The sequence below is a fragment of the Lycium barbarum genome, chromosome 4 (genome assembly GCF_019175385.1).
Source record: "Lycium barbarum isolate Lr01 chromosome 4, ASM1917538v2, whole genome shotgun sequence".
Taxonomy (NCBI): domain Eukaryota; kingdom Viridiplantae; phylum Streptophyta; class Magnoliopsida; order Solanales; family Solanaceae; genus Lycium; species Lycium barbarum.
The window spans coordinates 12,835,710-12,856,873 of NC_083340.1; the positions used below are offsets into that span (position 1 = coordinate 12,835,710).

Genomic DNA, 21,164 nt, shown 5'->3' on the forward strand with positions numbered 1-21,164 from the left:
AAGCAGCCCCATATCCTCCCAAGTAATTAGTATAAATTTCTGCAGCAAATTATGTATTCTGAGATGTTTGGTTTAACCTCAGGACAATCCTAACTCATGTAATGGTTTTGCCTTTTAAAGATTTAATGTTCTCTTTTGTGCCGGTTCTTGGACAATGTTTGTAACTTCAAGTGTTTGTTTGTGAGCTGATTGGTTAATTTAAGAGTAGGACCCAACTTTGAATGACAAGAAAGTTTCAATAACTAAACCTGTTGCTTAAGATTCTGTTATCTGAATAAGTATGTGTGTATGTGCTCGGCCACGCTTAAAATCTAAACTTTAGTGTTTATTTGATGACTAAGTTGTGGTAATGCTTCAACAGTTGAAACACTTTATAATCTCTTGTAAGTATCCAGCCTATGTCTTTACTTCTCGATACTCATTCTTCACTCACTTTCTTTCTTTGTGTGGTCTGAGGCCAATGTAGTGAAACACCAAGAATATATGACATCTGGATGTCGCAAGCTTGGACGCTCCATGAGCAGTGATAGCAGTTGTGGCTTGCCACAGTAGTGCAGTTCCCCCATTTGTTATTTTTATGGACTGATGTCATGTTACAAGAATGGCTGCTACTTGGTTTGTTGCTGTTATTTTAAAGTCCCTGATGCCATGTATTTGACCTGTAATTGCCACGCATAAAAGGCTGAGTTTTTGCTATATGTTTGAGCTGAGTTTTCTGTTACATTTTGGGAGGAAATGTTCCAGTTCTTTAAGGCAAATGCCTGGCGTATCTGGCCAAACATTTGCACTGTATTATAGACCTCCTAGCTGTTGCGTTTTTTATGTTCTTAGCTACTAAGCAGCTTGTTGCAATTTGCTGAAATTCAGTCGCTTCCCTTAGAGAATAGATGTTGCATCTGATGAAAAAAAAAAGATGGTTAGGCTTGTTAATGAATTGCACTTTTGTATAAAAAGAGCTACATTTCACGATATTACTCTTTAGCATGCTTGAAAATAGACTTCAAATTCATTTACATAGAAAAGGAGAATGAATATATATATATATATATATATATATATATATAAGCATGTATGTACCAGCATAGCAGGAAGGCAACAAGATAGATTGATCTTCGTATGATAAACCTTCTCAAAATTAGAAAATTCAGGAGCTTCATATATGGTCTTAATTCTGAAAAAAAAAAAAAAAAGCCTACGTTTATGTCCGGACCTTCGCTGTTATTCAGAGCATTTGCTGCGAGCCTTCTTTTCCTGTTATTTTCCAATTCCATCAGAATCGTTGCTTCTACTCTCACTCTTATATGCTTCGCGGTCAAAAGTCCGATCGAACTGTTTGTGATTGTAATCCTCGTCTTTAAAGAGACCATGAAAATGAACATTCCGGACCAAAACACACGCACACACTAAGATATATAGCTTCATAGCTTCCGGGAAAAAAAAATTGCTGGTTTAGTAGCTAAAGAAAATCATTGGCACAACCGAGAGGAGCAACCACCCTTAGAAGAAAATCCCTTTACTCGGTTATCCTCAGTGGGACACATTGCTAACTAAATACTGATTTCGTCCAAATATATATATATATATATATATATATATATACTTTCAATTCTATAAAGACACCATAAGGTTTCGTGGCGTAATAGTAGCACATTTGGCTCCAAATCAGAAAGTTGTGTTGCGTGTTCGATTGACGTTTCGATTCAAATTCCCAATCCAGTGAGCATTAATGGAGAAAACAAAGTGCTTTCGGATTGAAATTCTTGCGAAGGAAAAGTGCTTTCGGCATGATCAAGTGCGAAAGATTTAAGCCAAGTTTTAGGATTGTCTTACATTATACCATCTTTGATGTATTTTGGTTTACTGTCTCATCAATGTACTCGCTTTTGTTATTTCAACGGAACTTGGCCTTTTATTTCCAAACTCAAGTGTCTCAATTAAATGGCTTGGATCCCTCTATCATATTCTTGAATATGTGGCGTTAGGCTTACCTCTGGCATAAAGAGGTCCCTGCATATTAGGACGTGTTATTAATGTTTGTGTTATAAACTTTGTAAGTCATTCGCTTGCTTACTTGCTAAGTGATTTACTGGAATTTATTTGTAATATGCTCGCTCTTGAATTTATTTGTGATTACTTGATGCTAAGAGAATTATTTGAATTTATTTTCTACTTGTTAAGTTTTAATCCTTTAGAGGTTGCCTAGCATTGAACATTGCGTTGGCTGCGAATCTGCATTAAGGACAAGATACAATGGCAAAAAGATATGAATCATTCAATATTGGTGTGGGATTGGTGCAAGCGCAAAATGAGGATAGTGAGGAGAATGTAGTACAAAGAAGCGTGTTGGTCAATTTGGGAAATACCTTCAGCCTTCTTCCTAACACAAGTTCAGCTTCCAGCTCGACCCAAAACATTTCTTTCACTATTTCTCCCCACCCAGCTCCTACATATATACCACCAAGATTCTCTACTAAACCAGAAGCTTTGCAAGTCACGTTGATACCTAATGTCCAAAAGCCTGCACTTGCAGCACCCTTCACAGAAAACCAGCAAAATTAGGTAGCGGTATGCCAATACAAGAGATTGAGAAATGAAACGAATGCAATCAATTGGGATGACTCGGATAGAGAGCTTCACAATTTAAGGAGAATTGTCGAAGAAGAGATGCGGGCAAGAAATGTCCAAAGTTTAAGATATGAAAGCTTGTGCATGCTTCCAAATGTTGAGTTGCCGCCAGGAGTCAAAGTGCCAAAATTCAACACTTTCAATGGCAGAGGAAATCCTGTTACGCACTTGAATGACTATTGTAGCAGATTAATGGGAATTGGACAAAATGAAGCCATACGAATGAAATTGTTCATTCAGAGCCTATCAGGGTTGGCATTAGATTGGTACACAGAACAAGACTTTCGCAAATGGTACACGTGGGAGGACATGGCCCGCGACTTTGTAGAACAATTCAAGTTTAACATCGGGGTTAGTCCAAATCTTTATGATATGCTTGAGGTAGAAAGAATGTCACATGAGTCTTTTCAGGAATACGCCATCCGATGGAGATTGGAAGCTTCAAAAATACGCCCTACATTGCCCGAGAATGAGTTGATTTCAACTTTCATCCAAATACAAAAGGGCAAATATTATGAAAAGTTGTTATGTGCGCGGTTACGTGACTTTTCTGATCTAATTCAAGTTGGAAAGCAAGTAGAAGCGGGCGTTCGAGCAGGAAGAATCATTGACCCTTCATCAGTACAAGCAACTTTTCAAGCTGAAATCTTCAACAACTTGCAAGGCAAAAAGAGAGAAACCGACTCAGATGTCAGGTCTACATATCAGCCGCAATCACGACAGAACTATCAAGTTTCGCGTGATCATATATCTCTTCACCAACGAGGCTTCCAATATCAACCCGATCAAGCACAGTATAGCTTACGACAGTCAGAGCACGTAAAATTCCGCACTTTTACTCCTCTTGAAGAGTCATTAACCAGCATATTTGAGAGAATAAAAGTCAAGGGACTCCTGAAGCCAAAGAAAGGATGGATCCCTAAAAGCCTACCGCCAGATTTTGATTGGTCCAAGAGTTGTGCTTACCACTCTAATGTTCCAGGTCATGACACAGAAAACTGCCCAGCACTTAAGCATAAGATTCAAAACATGATCGAAAAGGATAAGATAAGCGTGCAACAAAATAAATTGTGAGACAATGATGACCCTCCAGTTGCAAATGCAATTATTGTTACCGGTGATCCATCAAAATTGGCACCGAGACATTTGAAAAGGAAGCGTGGAACTAAGTAAGATGATTGAAAGGATCTACCGTCACTAGCGTTCTCCACCAACTTGCCTCGTAATCAGCTTTCCTTCTTGTAATTTTTGCTAAAGCTTTGTAACGTGAACTACGTTCGACCTGATTCCTGTTAGTAGCGGGATACGTAGGCGCCCATGTTGGGTTCGGTCTTAATATAGTGGAAAATTCCATTTTTCCCACGAAGCAACACTGGGGCAGCTTTGCAAATGGCCTATCATTATTCGACAAAAAGCATGAATCGAAATCTCGAGCAATATATTAGCGTCACCAGATTGTTGCAATGCCATCACCACGAGAAATGCAGGTTCAACGCCAAAGCTTTGGTGTTCAATGCAAGGCAACCATGCTATTTTACACTAACAAATTTTCTTTGAGTAACGCAGGGGCATATTTTAGCTATTCTTGAAGGAGATCGCACAGTATCAAGTCGGCCATTGCAAGATTCAGATAAAGCAAAGGGCAAAGCCAACTTAATACTAATTAAACTTGAAACTCACAAATTTTCTTTGAGTGCAGGAACGTTTTAGATGTAAATCTTGGCAGGGTAGAAGGTCCCCAAATCTTCGGCACTACATCATGAATATTTACTGCTGCAAATTACGTACTGCGTCAAACTCATCTCACCACACTAATTTTATTAAACATAAATCAAGCACTACATTTAGGCTCGTCCGCCTTTAATAGGACATTTTAGGCTCGTCCGCCTTTAATAGGACATTTTAGGCTCGTCCGCCTTTAATAGGACATTTTGGGCTTGACCGCCTTTTATATGTTGCATGGGCTGTGCACCGCCCCTTTGTAATTTCCGCAAAAGGCTGAGCACCGCCTTCTTGATGTTCTGCATAAGCCTATGTCAGGCTCGGTTTCGTCATTTGTAAAAGCTCAACCTTCCGCTATGCCAGAAACTGGGGCAGATTTTAAGGGCGTCATCGTAAAACTCAATGTCCTCCTATGCCAGAAACTGGGACAAAATTTTAAGGGCGATATCGAGAAACAGGAAGGAGTATATGGCCAACAAAGTCATCAGGCAAAGGGAAGACTTTGGAGAAAGGACGCTCGTTTTGTTTCACAATATGTCACAGTTCCAAATTCGGCTGAAATATATAATGTTCGCAGCCTTGCAAAGATTGCACGTCGAACGGTTTGATCTTGCTTATAACAATTATGCCTCTCGAGTATCAATAATTTACGAGATTCGCAACGAATTAATGCCTGAGTCTTGCAAATGATTTTTCAAACGTGTCGATGCACAAACATTTCCTATTGCTTTCAAATGCCTTGCATAAATGCTTTCAAATACAATGCGCATGCACTATTGCTTTAAATGCCCCGCACTGCACTACTGTTTTCAAATGCCCCGCACTGCAAAAGCAACCGCACCTGCATTACATTATTACTTTCAAATGCCCTGCAAAGGCACATCATCATTGTTCGCAAAAGCACCGCATTTAGGCCCGTCCGCCTTTAATAGGACATTTAGGCTCGTCCGCCTTTAATAGGACATTTTAGGCTCGTCCGCCTTTAATAGGACATTTTAGGCCCGTTCGCCTTTAATAGGACATTTAGGCTCGTCCGCCTTTAATAGGACATTTTAGGCTTGTTCGTCTTTAATTGAACATATAGGCTTGTTCGCCTTCAATTGAACATTTTTTAGGCTAGTCCGCCTTTAATAGGACATTTCGTGCTCAACCGCCCTTTTAAATTTCTGCATAAGGCTGTGTACCGCCTTTCATATGAGGCATGGGCTGCGCACCGCCCTTTGCATCGCTTTCATATATTGCCTGGGCCATGCACCGCTCTTTTAAATTTCTGCATAAGGCTGTGCACCGCCTTTCATATGATGCATGGGCTGCGCACCGCCCTTTAAAATTTTCGCATAAGGCTGCGCACCGCCTTTCATATGAGGCATGGGCTGCGCACCGCCCTTTGCATCGCTTTCATATATTGCTTGGGCCATGCACCGCCCTTTTAAATTTCTGCATAAGGCTGTGCACCGCCTTTCATATGATGCATGGGCTGCGCACCGCCCTTTGCATCGCTTTCATATATTGCTTGGGCCATGCACCGCCCTTTAAATTTTTCGCATAAGGCTGCGCACCGCCTTTCATATGAGGCATGGGCTGCGCACCGCCCTTTGCATCACTTTCATATATTGCCTGGGCCATGCACCGCCCTTTTAAATTTCTGCATAAGGCTGTGCACCGCCTTTCATATGATGCATGGGCTGCGCACCGCCCTTTGCATCGCTTTCATATATTGCTTGGGCCATGCACCGCCCTTTAAAATTTTCGCATAAGGCTGCGCACCGCCTTTCATATGATGCATGGACTGCGCACCGCCCTTTGCATCGCTTTCATATATTGCCTGGGCCATGCACTGCCCTTTTAAATTTCCGCATAAGGCTGCGCACCGCCCTTTGCATCGCTTTCATATACTGCCTGGGCCATGCACCGCCCTTTAAATTTTCTGCATAAGGCTGTGCACCGCCTTTCATGTCGCATGGGCTGCGCACCGCCCTTTGAAATTTTTTTGCATAAGACATCGCATCGCACCTGCCTTGTTTTATTATTATTTTCAAATGCCCCTGCGTGCGCTCGTAGCCGCATTGCACCACACTTGCATCGCTTTACTTCAATATTTATTTTTTACTAACCATTTTTATCTAGTTTAAAGTTTCGCAGGAGCTTTAGCGCAGCGTGGAACTTTTTCTTCGGCAGCGAACTGGGGCAATACGTCGGGAAGGATAAGCAGACTTCCCGACAAGGGTCAAAGATCTACCTCGAACACTCGGCTCCAATTCCAAATATCCCACTCGCGTTCCAACACACTCAATTTTCAGGGTTCTATCACAATACCCAGTGTCATCATAACTCGACACTGGGACAATATTTTTGCAAAGATTCGCACCAATCGTGATTTGTCGGTCATAGGTGTCGTAGTCATCCCAGAACTACACTCGACCTGATTCTCGTGCTACCCGAGATATGTAGGCAACTCAGAGACCGGAGTTCGGTCATAATCCTCTCAAGTTTCCTCTAGCCAGGACAAAATAGGCTACCCAGTCAACGTCTTTGCCCGCCAACTCTTTTCATCATTACCGGGCAAAGAGGGACAAGTTGTTGACACCCAATTTTGTCCCGCCTCTCCTCCGAAATACCTATTTATGCTTCTAATATTTTTGGAAATAAAAAAATATACATTATGTTTTACTATAATTATTAGCCTTTTATCAATATCGGCATTGCATTATTCTATTACAGTTACTAGCTATCCTCATCATCATTTATCATTTATCACTTATTATTATTATTATTATTTATTACTATTATTATAATTCACAATTTTCTATCATTTAGCACATTTTACCGGTTTACGCACTCACATCGCATTTATCTTCGCCTAATTAAATAATAATTTTTATTTACTGTGGATTTTCGAAATATTATTGCACGGCTATTACAACGTCATTTTTTATTATCTGAGTACTAATAATTGCGTATTTTATATCGAGTAATATTTTAACACAAGTTATTTAAATAGGTCTTTTATTTAAAATGTAGTAGCCCAACCAACTCACACTATTTTCGGATCAATTCACAAAACCATTCCACATTTTAATTTACCAGCCATTTTAATTCATCCCAGCCCATTTTAATGCCCAATCCACATTTTAATTTACCAGCCATTTTAATTCATCCCAGCCCATTTTAATGCCCAATCCACATTTTAATCACCGGCCCAAACGGACCAGCCCAACATTTTAATTCAACTCAACCCATATTTTTTCTACCCAACCAGCCCATTGCCTAAAATATTACCCGACCCATTCCCTTCCTAAACCTAAACCCCTCCCCCTTTTCTTTTGTTTTCCCTTTTCCTCTTTATCGCCGCCTCCCCCCGCTCGCTGTTCTCTCTCTCTCCCTCATCTCCCCCATCTTCTCTTGTCTCCTCTGTCTCTTCCACTCCCTCTTGTCCCCCCACGCTCGCTGCCATCCCCCATCCTCTCTTGTTCCCTGTCTCTTTCATCGTCATCGTCATCTCCTCTCCACCACATCCTGTTCCCCGCTCCCCTCTCCCTTTGCTGCAAGCGAAACCCTAGCAGTTCCCACCTCCTATAAGTACCTGTTCAAGCCCGTTTAAGGGGAGGATTTTTTCGGATTAGTGAAACCCCCCCCCCCCCCAAAAAAAAACCTGGAGATTTTTTCATGAAATTCCCCAAGAACTAAGTTCTCAGCCGCACAAAATCCCCTAAAAAATTGAGTCCTTTAGCCTGAATTCCATAGAAATTGAAAGCTTTCGTTTTGTCGCTAAAAATCCCTTAAGCAAAAATTTTAATTTTAGCAGTCTTGTTTACTTCTGGATATTGAGTGTTAAAAGTGTTCGAGCGGATATCGAAACCCCGTACCCACTTCGCTGCACCCGAAGAAGGTAATTCTCTCATTATCTTAGCATTTCTATTTTAATTCTGCCGATTATAATTTTATATTAGTTTAGAGATTAGTTGATTTATTAGCTTTATTAGAAGTAGATTAGATTAGTAGTGTCAGCAATTTCCTTCTTTATTTTAGAATTCTTCTACTTTTAACTCTATGTGTCTGTTTCGTATAAGATTAGTTTAAGTTTGTTTTATCTAGCTAAAAAAATTAGTTTTCCTTGCTACTGTATGAAAATATGAAGTTTTACTGTGTTTTCTTTGCGTTTTCTCCCTTAGTATATGGTGAAGGTCAATGTTAAGAGCAACTAGTTAAAACTCAACAACTTGTTATTTTTAACGGAGATAGAACTAAGCATAACCAATACGTTACCTTTTCTGGCTCTGGATTTCGATTAAACATTGAGCTAATTTTGTTCATGATCCAAGAATAATCATACCATGCCAAACGTAACTAAATGTTAGCGGTTTGCCAACGGAACAGAGTCACTAGTTATGAATATTTTGTTAATTTCAAGTTTGGTTCCGCCTTAGCTTTCCCTCACTGTGGTGTTTTCAATTAATTAGTTTCCCCTTTTCTTTCAGAATCTGTTTAAGTGATTTTCCTTCTTCCTTTTCATTTTACAATCCTGTTCTTCTATGTGGTTTGCTTTGAAATTCTTGTTTCTGTTTATTTGCGTTCATGTTATAGGTAGTTTCTTATCACGGTTGTTTCTCAGTTACTGGTATTAGTTAGCTCTTGCTTGTGGTTCTTCTATGTGGTTCGCTTTGAAAATAATGTCGCTCATGTTTTTAGCTTCTTTTTGTTGTTTTCTATACTTGGGTTAAAGTAAAGAAGGAACTAATTAATTTGTTACCTTTTCTCAGAACAATAATAGCTTTGTCACAATTGGATGCTAATCTTTATCTCTTTTCCCGTTTCTTTTACATGTACACATCGGAGCAAACAGAGTCTTAATTTGGGACTTTATCAAAACAAAGTCTCAAGAGGAGACTCAGCACACCCATCCATAGAGTCATCTCGTGCCGCAATTCTTAGATCACATCGGGCAGGCGAAACTCGTTAGTGGCCGCCTGTAGCATTTTAATCTTTTTTTTCTTATCATTCTTTTTCTTTCATCCATTTTATGATTGCCGATTTGTCTGCGTTTTGGATTGTGTGTGTTTTAAAATTAGGTGGAGAGCCTATGATTCATATAGGATTAGAAAGGGGTAGCTTCTATCATTTAGGATTATCACTCTGAACATTAAGTACTTATTTTCACCGTATAGAGTGCATCATTCATATGATAATATTTTAAACTTTGTTAGATATAAGTTATTTTTTTTCTTCTTCTTTCTTTTTCTTTTTTTTTTTTTTCTTTTCTCAAAGTTATTTTCTTAAATTTAAACCTCAATTAATTAACCTAAGATTGGCCGGATAACCGTAGTTAACGGATTCTAAAGGATGCCTAACCCCTTCCCTTTAGGATAATATAGAACCCTTACCTAGAATCATACTGATTAAGCAGACTATTAACGGAGGTTCAGTTAGCTTTACCTTAGTTAGTAATTAGGTGCCCTAATTCACCTTAAAATCAATTAGGTGGCGACTCCTAAAAATAAAACAAATAGGAATCACCAATATGTTGTACTCCGTTTCAACCCGGTTAAAATGGGGTATAACAAGCTGCCCACTGCAGTGGTGTGTCTGCCCGTCCATATAGGCACGGTGTAATATCATTAACATATACTCATCATAATGCATGTATAATTACTCAAAGATAGCTATACTCTATCGAGGTGACCTAAGGTAGTGAACCCCCGATTCCGTTATGGAACATTTATAAGTATTCTGCCTCACCTTGAAGGAAATAGTATATAAGGTGAGTGTATACAATAATTGACATCATTAACTTTATGGTACTCTGCCTCACCTTGAAGGAAATAATATATAAGGTGAGTGTATACAATGTATGACATCATTAGCGTTACAGGAACATCATATCATGAACTCTAGAATCTTTATACTTGACTCATCATCATCATTTTTGAACTCATAATATATCTCTCATCTCATATGGCTATTCATGAACATAGGCTATTAGTTTTCCGAGATATAGAAGACTCATGGAGAAGAAGGAAAAATCATACCATCGGATTCATGCCATAGAAATAAAGGACTAGCCTCACATACCTTTTACGTTTAACTAATCTATCGCTTGCTTGTTTTCCTTCGATGCCCACGTTTCTACCTTCAAGAGAAGTCGCATGAACATTAGCTAATCGATTACTTAAACGTGCCTACTAAAGCTAAAGAAAATTGGGCAGCATTTCCTTTGCTTATACAACTTTTTCCATATTCTATATCAACTCCCAAACATTCATAACAACATTCACAATATCGCAAACAACAATCATCATTCATCTATATTACCCACATTTCGTAATTTCACTCCAATTTCTCCATAACCATGATCATAATTCGTTATTGCATTCTTCACATATAATACTTATTCCATGTTCCAAATGTCGTTCACAACATACTTATAATCAAAACATACCAATATTCGTAATTCACCCCAAACTACTACTCAACAATGCCACTAATCACACATTCATGACCCATTTTCTATATCTTTCTACAATTCAAGTGTCTTAGCCTTCCAATACCTTAATCAACATGAAATGATCATAAAACTCACCTTACATGATGGGAGAATAAGCCTTGAGTGGAACTTCTCTTCTTGCACCAAAACCCTAGCTCACCTCCCTTGAGATTTCTTGGTGTAGATGAACTTTGATAGGTTTCATACACTTGATTTTGTGGGTTTGATGTAATTGATCATGGATTTATCTTGGATTTTTGTAGTTGAAGAGTGGATAGAATTCTAGAGTGTTCTAGAGAGAAGGGGAGTGAAATGGGAAATGAAATGAAATGAACTTGGGTCCCTTATTAATACACAAAAATCTGACCCGTCAAGGATATACGGACTAACATACCGTCAGTATCTTTATACGGGCCGTATGTATGGCCGTATGTTTGTTCCAGTGAAATTTTCCCCTCTTGGCTAAATATACGGCCTAACATACGGCCAGTATAATTTATACGGCCAGTATGTTGGGCCGTATAATGCCCAGTTGTTCCAATTTCGTTCTCGTCGACTCGTTTGATCTCCAATCCTTATGGAACCTTCTTACCACTTGTTTAACATTTCAATACCAATCTAAGGGACGTTATTACTCTTCTCCAAAGCATCATTGACTCGTTACTCATAATTCTTTCCGATATACAACGTATGCCTTGCCTTCCTTGACAACTTTCTTCCCTCACCTCCAATGTCTTTAAAATTTCGATTAGGATCGTCAAACGTTATTTCTTACTTATCAAAACATCGCATAAGTCGTACTCTTCGTCAGTCTATTCACTGTGCATGAACGAAATTTTTTCCGAGGTGTACCTAATAATATGACTATTGAAAAGCTAGTACTCTGGAGTGCTCAGGAGATGAGAGAGAAATTGAAGGATATGGGGGCCTGGGATAGTAGTGGGGATGCGACCAGTATGTGGGATAAGACGGCTAGTTGCATTAGGGTGGTAGCAAGGGAAGTGTTGGGGGTCTCGACAGGTAGTCGTGGTCAGCATCGAGGGGACTGGTGGTGGAATGGAGAAGTTCAAGGGAAGGTGGAAGCAAAGAAGGTGGCGTATGCGAAGTTGATAGAAAGCAAGGATGAGGTGGAGAAGTGGACGAATACAGAACTTTATAAGATGGCGAGGAAGGAGGCGAAGTTGGCGGTTTCGACGGCAAAAATGACATCTTTTGAACGCATGCATGCTGAACTAGAAGAGAAATGAGGGGACCAGAAATTGTTCAGGCTAGCCAAGGCGAAGGAGAGAAAGGCACGTGATGTGGATCAAGTAAAGTGCATCAAAGACGAGCATGGCAAAGTATTGGTAGAGGAGACTCACATTAGACGGAGATGGCAGTCATACTTCTACAAACTCTTGAATGAAGAAGGGGACAGAGACATTGTGTTGGGAGATTTAGAACATACAGGAAGGCGTCACGATTTTGGGTATTGCAGGAGTATTAAGGTTGACGAGGTTAAGAGTGCTCTTCGTAGGATGCGCAGGGGAAGAGCGACCGGACCTGACGAGCTTCCTGGGGAATTTTGGAAGAGCGCGGGCCCGGCAGGTTTGGAGTGTCTGACTAGGTTGTTTAATGTCATCTTTAAGACGGCATTGATGCCCGAAGAATGGAGGGCGAGTGTAATGATCCCTCTATACAAGAATAAGGGAGATATCCAGAGTTGCAACAACTATAGAGGTATCAAGCTGCTAAGCCATACTATGAAAGTGTGGGAAAGGGTGGTGCAGATGAGGGTGAGGAGAGGTGTGTCTATTTCAGAGAACCAGTTCGGATTCATGCCGGGATGCTCAACTACAGAAGCCATCCATCTTGTGAGAAGATTGGTGGAGCAGTATAGGGAGAGGAAGGGGGACTTACACATGGTATTCATCGACCTAGAAAAGGCTTATGACAAAGTCCCAAGACAGATCCTATGGAAATGCTTGGAGGCTAAAAGTGTATCTGTTGCGTATATTAGGGTAATCAAGGACATGTATGAGGGAGCCAAAACCAGGGTAAGGACAGTAGGAGGAGACTCATAGCACTTTCCAGTTGTGATGGGGTTGCATCAAGGATCAGCTCCTAGTCCGTTTCTATTTGCCTTGGTGATGGATGGATTGACATAACAAATTCAAGGTTCGGTGCCATGGTGTATGCTTTTTGCGGATGACATAGTCCTGATCGACGAGACTCGTAGCGGAGTTAATGCTAAGCTGGAGGGTTGGAGACATACTTTGGAGCCTAAAGGGTTTAAGCTGAGTAGGATCAAGACAAAGTACTTGGAGTGTAAGTTCAGTGAAGCACCTCAAGAGGCTGGCTTGGAAGTGAGGCTTGGTACCCAGGCCATCCAGAAGAAAAGTAGTTTCAAGTACCTTGGGTCTATTATGCAAGACAGCGGGGAGATTGACGATGATGTCACACATCGGATTGGGGCAGGGTGGATGAAATGGAGGCTTGCTTCTGGAGTGCTATGTGACAAGAAGGTGCCACCAAAACTTAAGGGCAAGTTTTACAAAGTGGTGGTTAGACCGACTATATTGTATGGGGCGGAGTGTTGACCAGTTAAGATCTCTCACGTTCAAAAGATGAAAGTTGCTGAGATGAGAATGTTGAGATGGATGTGTGGACACACCAGGAGTGACAGGATTATGAATGAGCATATTCGGGATAAGGTGGGGGTGGCCTCGGTGGAAGAAAAGATGCGAGGAGCGAGATTGAGATGGTTTGGGCAAGTGAAAAGGAGAGACACAGATGCCCCAGTGCGGAGGTGTGAGAGGTTGGCCATGGATGGTTTCAGACGAGGTAGGGGTAGGCCGAAGAAGTATTGGGGAGAAGTAATTAGACACGACATGGCGCAATTACAACTTACCGAGGACATGACCTTAGATAGGAGGGTTTGGAGGACCCAAACTAGGGTAGAAGGCTAGTAGATAGTCTCGTTTTCCGTTCTTATTAGTAGTCGCATTAGCGCAATATAATTTCTTGTGCTCAGATTTCTGCTATTATCTGTTATTTCCTGTGCTTTAATTATCCTGTGTTATCTGTGTCGCTTGCATTATTTCATTTCGTATCGCTTTGGATCTCTTAACCTTATCTGACTTCTTTTATGCTTTTATTGAGCCAAGGGTCTTTCGGAAACAGCCGTCCTACCTTGGTAGGAGTAAGGTCTACGTACACTCTACCCTCCCCAGACCCCACGATATGGGATTTCACTAGGTTGTTGTTGTTGTTGTGAAAAGCTAGTACTCATGTAAACGACTATTGTTACATGATCATTTATTCTCTAGTTACTACGACTAGAAAAAATTAAAATAAAATTACTCAATCACCTCTAACAACAGATCCATCACCAATCAAGTGATCTATCGTTCCTTCAGGGTGCTCAAAGAAATCTGCTACATCCAAGTGTGTGATGTCAGCTTGATTTCCAGAGATAAAATTAGATTCGGGATTTTTCTCTTTCCTTTTCATTGATGCCTGATAAAGCTCAACCAAGTTCTTCGCCGTACGACAGGTACGTGACTAGTGTCCACTTCCACCACATCGATAGCATTTATCTTCTGAGCCACGTGTTTCTGGCACTTCATGCCTATCATCCTTTTTTCCTCTCTGGTAGTGATTCTTCTTTGATGAATGATTAACACCAAGAGAATAATTTCTTCCTTAACCATTATCACGACCACGGCTATGACCACGACCACAACCATGACTGGGGCCACGACCTTTACCACGCCTAGAGTAGTGGGCGTACATCTCATTCACTTCGGGGAATGGTGCAGCACAGTAGGCCGATTGTCATGATTTTCATCAGCAAATCATTGTTTTGTTCAGCCACAAGAAGATGAGCAATCAAATCACAGTACTTTGTGAAACCTTTCTCTCGATATTGCTGCAGGAGCACATTCGAGGCATGAAAGGTGGAGAACGTTTTTTCCAGCTTATCAAAATCACTAATCATCTCTCCACATAGTGTCAATATAGAAGTAATTCTGAACATCTCAGAATTGTACTTCGTAATTGACTTGAAACCTTTTAGCCTTAGATTGATCCATATGTGTCGTGCTTTTGGGAGGAAGACCATCTTCAGGTGGTCATACCTTTCTTTCAAGTTTTTCCATAAAATAAGTGGATCCTTAATAGTAAGATATTCAATCTTCAGGGCCTCATCAAGGTGATGACGCAAGAATATCAAAGCCTTCGCATTTTCTTGGTTGGAAGCTTTATTTTTTTCTTTAATGGTGTCTCCAAGACCCATAGCATCCAGATGGATTTTAGCATCTAGCACCCATGATAGGTAATTCTTGCCCGAAATATCAAGAGCAACAAACTCAAGTTTCGTGAGGTTAACCATAAAATAGAGATAAGAAAAATAGTACCTTAGCCTTCGAAAATTTCTTTAGATGGTAGAGCCTCGTGCTGATAACGTGTTGTAAATTAAAAACAAATAATAAAATATAAAACAAGATATATAGATGAGATATGGGAGAGAACACCTTTATTATTTATTTCTTCTATGTTCATAAAAGGATGAGAAACATCTCTTTTATAGGATATGAAACCACCGAATGTTACATTTCTTTATGAGAGTATTAATAAGATACATATATATATATCTAAATGACATCCTCTTCAATTAATGAATACAATGAATTCATAACAAGTATGTAATTTTTAAGCTTTTTTTCCCAGGTTTATTTCTCTTTCTCTTTTCTTTCTCTCCCTCTATTTCCTCTATCACTAGGAAGTCTCCTTAAGTTTTGACAAATGAGATGAAAAAAAAAATGTACATAACTTGTTTTAGTTTTATCTCCTTTTTTCCTCTCGTCTTTTCTTCTCTTACCTAACTTGTTACCTTTTTCACCACTAAGATAAACTCTCCTTTTTCTTCTTCTAATTTTTCTTTATAACAAATTCTAAATATATTTGTAAACTATAATATCTCAGATAATTAAATGCACAGATTTATGCAATTTATATCCAGAGCATCTCCATCTCACCTTCTGTAGTCTCATCCGTTTTTGGCTAATTAAGCAAAACGGGGGAACTTTGAAAATGAAAAAGAGAATAAGACCCAAATTCATAAGTTTTAGCAGATTAGGAAGAAAAAAAAAAAGAGAAAGTGAGGAATATTTCTTCTTTTTTTCCCCATTTGTTTTTCTTTCTCTTTCCGTTTTTCCTTCTTTATCTCCCTCTAGTTCCTCCGACACTAAGAGAATCTCCTTTGTTTTGACGAATTAGATGAAAAACATAGAAAGAAATGTACGTAACTTCTTTTCTTTTCTCTTTTTTCTTGTTCCTCTTTCCTTCACCCCCTAACTCCCGCTTATCATCTTGTAATCTTTACATGTTACTTCTACATATTTTGAACCCGTTTGGTGAATTTTGCCACCGTCACGGACTACAACGTTAATGAAGAAAAAGCATGCTCAGGAAAAAAAACATATCCGGAGTTGCAATACCTAAAAAGAATCAAAAGCAAAAGTTTAAAATGATATGAAATATTCCAGAAGTGGAATTACCGAAAAGACAAAGTCTTAAATATTTAATTGGGAATTAATAATCATCAAATGTACCTTCATATTGCGGGTAAACATCCAGAGCATCTTTATCTCACGAATTTAAATAATCTCATCTACTTTTTTCTTGAGTCCAAATTTCAAGCTATAGATTTGATCTGCCTTTAGAGCCTGAAAAGCAACCAAGTATATGTTAGCATATGTTTGTGAATATGTGCAACAATTATTCTACTATACAATACAAAGTATATATATATATACAACAAATGCAAGAATGAAGAATTGAAGATAGATTAACGGAGAAAGTATTTTGCTTGTCTATGCAGACAATCACATAAAAATGTGAGCAAATGAAGGATAAAGAATAATTAGTAGAGAGTAACAGAAGGAAAAATGCATATGTCTCAGTCTAACGAGTATGAAAAATAGAAGTTAAAAGAAGGGAGAGGAGGAAACTAATTCAAAAGTAATTAAAGGAAACGTTTCAGCAATAGAGGTAGTTTTTTTTTTTTTTTTTTTTTTGGGAATTGGAAGAGTAATTAATGTGCAACAAAGAGGCAAAGAGATTTAATTAGGACCTTTTGTATAATCTTTAGGGCCTGTTTGGAAAGCCACCAGGTAATTGAAATTGGATGTAATTGGGTGTAATTACACAGTTTGACCTGTTTGTTTGATCAGGTAATTACACAGTTAGGTGGGAATTGGGTGTAATTGACAGGGTGTAATTACACTCTCCAATTCTCAAGGGGGGCCGAGAATTGAGTGTAATTATACCCTGTAATTACAGAGTTACTTTTTAGTTTATTTCTTTTTTATTTTATTTTATTTCTTTTCTTTTTTAGTTTATTTTTAATTTATATTATTTAATTTATTTTTTATTTTATTTTAATTTCTTTGCTGTTCTAATTTTTTTTATTTCTATCAATTAATTTATTTTTATTTTTTACTTCTTAATTATTTTTATTTTTTTAAAATATATTTTTCTTTTTATATTATTTATATTTCATTTCCTTTCTTCTCATTCCCAACCTTTGCTTCTTGTGGTTCCATGTAATTGCTCGTATTTTTTATTTTTTTATTTTATTCATTTAGCATAATCGTATTATTATTCTAAGTTTTGAAACTACATCTCTTAATATTAGAAAGAATGACTCATTAACAATCTTGGCATATAAGAGTATTATGTTAAAAAAAAATCTTTTGGATTTTGAATTTAGGTTATATTTTCGACTTTAATTTATTCGCTTTAGTACTATTGACTTGTTATTTCACATTGCTTGTTGTTTATTTTTAACTTATAATTGATAGAATTTTTGTTAAACATTTGAATAATATTGTGGCATTATATTTATAAGTATTCTTTTTTTTTTTTCAAACATCAAATCCCATGATGTTCTCACAAAAAAAGTATGCTTTTAAGTTTTATACTCAATTAAAATAAAAATATTATTAATTTGAAATTATATAGCAACTAACTTTTACAATATTAGTTACAAATATATGATTATTAATTAACATATTTTCAAGAAACAATGTGTTATTAAATAACTAATTTACTATCATTTATAAAGGCACATATTTTTAAAATATTAATTTTAAATTTTTTATAGTTAAGTTTTATTTTTAAATTAAAATAAATGCGTAATTACACTTGTGCAACCAAACAACACACTTGTAATTATACTGTAATTACATTATGACAAACAAACAGGTCATTATAATTACAATACTGATTACTAGGGTAGTAATTACACCAATTCCAATTACCAGGTGGCTTTCCAAACAGACCCTTAATCTCACAACTTTTCAGGAAGAAGTTAAAGTGGCAACGATTCGGCAACCCATTTTTTGGAAAAAAAAATTAATATCGATAGAGTGTTGTATTAAAATGTAATAAAAAAATTTAAAAAACTGAAAAAATAGATAAATACATTTCCTGATCAATGAGGCATGTCACATCACCAGATCCATGTCACTCCTTTATTATATAAAAAGATTACTTATTCTGAATTAAATATAAATATTTAAAACACCATATAAAATTTACCAGAGAAAGAAATCTAATGTACGTAAAGGCCAAAAAGAAATCCTTGAACAAAATACAATGCACACTAATTACAATGGACCCACGTAGGAGTAGTACTATAGTATTCACTATTTAGAAAAGGACCAAAAAGTAAAACTAATTGCTGCTGTAGCAGCCACGTGTAACATCAAAGATCGAAATCACTTATTCGTAATAGGGTGAAAATCATTTTTACCCTAATTTTACTTTAAAAATCAAACTCCTTTCCTTACTTTAAACAAAGTCATTCTCCCCCCTTTATCCTAATTGACTTTTTAAAATTTCTATTTTACCCTTACATTATCAACTTGTCTTTTTTTACTTTTACTTCTTTAAAATCATGATTTTTTTATTCTCTTTAATCTATGTAACAAACTCCCTATAAAAAATAAATATTACTTTCGAGACAAAAAAAGAAAAGTGAGATATACTAGTTGAGAATATAATTTAATGTCGTTCTATAATGAAATAAATGAGAAGAAAGGATTTTATTTTTATTAATAATAATCAAAACTCTGATATCTATTTATACAAGTAAAAATAATAGGTAATAATAACTTTATAAATATCTTTCAATGCAGGTAATACCCAAAAATTAGTAAAAATAGAGGTATATTCTATAGCAAATTTTTAAAGATTATCCATTTATATTATAAATGAATTTTAAATTATAATTTAAAATATTCCATTAACGACAACCAAAATTCGTTTATATATTGATAATAGAGAATAAGAGAGAAGTGAAACTTAAATCTACGTATACATATATATGTAAAAATAACATGTAATATGTGAGTGTGTGAGAACTCGCAGAACAACGCTTTGCTGTTTATGTAAATAGCCGACTTCTTTTTCTAACAAAAAAACTTTTTCTAGAGCTATATGGCAGTAATGACGGTGGGGGTGGAAATTTTGGTGGTGGAAGAGGGAAGGAGTAAAATGTGTTAAGGGTGATGAGGCGGCAATGCCACGTGACATCCACCTCATCAAATGTCACCTCCACGTAGGATAGGATATCCAAGGTGGACAACTTTAACGGAGGAAGGATATACTTGAGCCAAAAGTATAACGGCAGGGATATATTTAGATCCAAAGTATAACGAGGGATATATCTGACCCTTTTTCAATAGTACAGGGGTAAATTTGGCCCTTTTTCATATATTAAAATATCAATCATAAAAAGTAACATTAGATTTTGTGACAAATTCATTTAAAGATCATTCTACTTATAGTATGAATTTAAATAAAAATTTATAAACACCTAGGTTAAAAAAATAAATTTTGTATAATATAAAAAGGTATTAATATAGATGGAGCATTGAAAATGTCAACGGTAAAATAGACATTGCATAGGATAAAGGAGGAAGAATGTCCATTGTTCATAATTGAAGGAGGAGTTTGATTTTTATAGCAAAGTTTGGAATGAAAATGATTTTCACGCATTTGCAATATCCCAATTTCGTCCCTCCGAGGACGACTAATATTAGCCCATTCCCTCTGGTATTAAGTTGGTAAAGTAATATAGAGGCAAATGCTGATAAGGACGGCAGAGTTGAGCCAAAAGAAAACAACAACAATGGGACGGTGATAAGGATAAAGTTCTAGTACATTTCATTGTTTTGTTTATTAGTACTAATAAAATAATATAAACTAAGGATTAAGTCGATGACAATGATTTATTTATTTATTTAAGGGTGAATGCTTAAAGTCAATGATCTTTTATTTGCTGTAATATAGTCATTCGAAAAAAGGGTAGACGAGTATATTTGGGTGAATGCTTAAAAGCCATTCGAGAAGTCGTGAGAAATGGAAGAGAAAACTTGAAGAGAGGGAAAGAAAATTATGCATCCACTTGGGCAATGGAAGAGAAAAATTGAAGAGAAGGAAAGATTTATTAGGTTTCTAGAACGCGTAGATGAGTATATTTGGGTGGGGATGATTATATTTTTTGGGTCGGCTCGGGTCAACTTTTGAGGCATATTTTTAATTATATGGTTAATCTTAGCTGAATTGGAGATTTTTGTCCACTTAAAAGTATAAATGTACACTTTATTTACGGAAGGGGTATATTTAACCACTTTCGTTAACGGAGAATAAAATTAACTAATAAATAAAGTAAAGGATATACGTGACCCTTTTCCCTTCAAATAATAATGCCAACTCACCGACGCCTAATAAAATATTCCTGTCCAAGAATAGTGGGTTCGGTTTTGTTCGGGATTAGTTACGCACTGATCAGAGTACATGATATTATCTCTCATTCCAAATATTAATAAATTTGAATAACCTGAGTTTGTCTCAACTGTGTTTGATGTTTATAAAGAAAGTTATTATCATTTTTTTTCTTAAATTCATCTTAACTATGATTAGTGGCGGAACCAGAATTTGTAATAATGAGTTTCAAAATATAAAAAAGTAAACACATAAAAAAGGGTCAATATCTACTATATGTACATAAAAAATAATTTTAATCATGTATAAATAGTGTAATTTTCCGCCAAAGGGGTTCGAACCCCTTGGCCTTATGTGCCTTCGCCCCCGACTATGACAAGTCGTCTAGTGTTTATTAAGTTAGATGTTTAAGAAAAAATTATAGATGGTTTAAATAAAAAAATACTCTTATGATTAAGCTATTTACACATCTCTGTTAAAGAGAGTCGAGAACTTTAACAAATAAATAATATAAATCCAAGAATACCAACTTGTGACATTTATTGGGATCAAAAAACACAAC

At 37.1% G+C, this 21,164-nt stretch overlaps 1 protein-coding gene across 1 annotated transcript; it reads right to left on the bottom strand.

The window, feature by feature from the left end:
* Nucleotides 1–14,603: 14,603 nt before the first annotated feature.
* On the bottom strand, nucleotides 14,604–15,200 carry LOC132637165 (uncharacterized). The gene has a single exon (XM_060354302.1). The coding sequence runs from the start codon at nucleotides 15,198–15,200 to the stop codon at nucleotides 14,604–14,606; it is 597 nt and encodes a 198-aa protein (XP_060210285.1).
* Nucleotides 15,201–21,164: the final 5,964 nt, after the last annotated feature.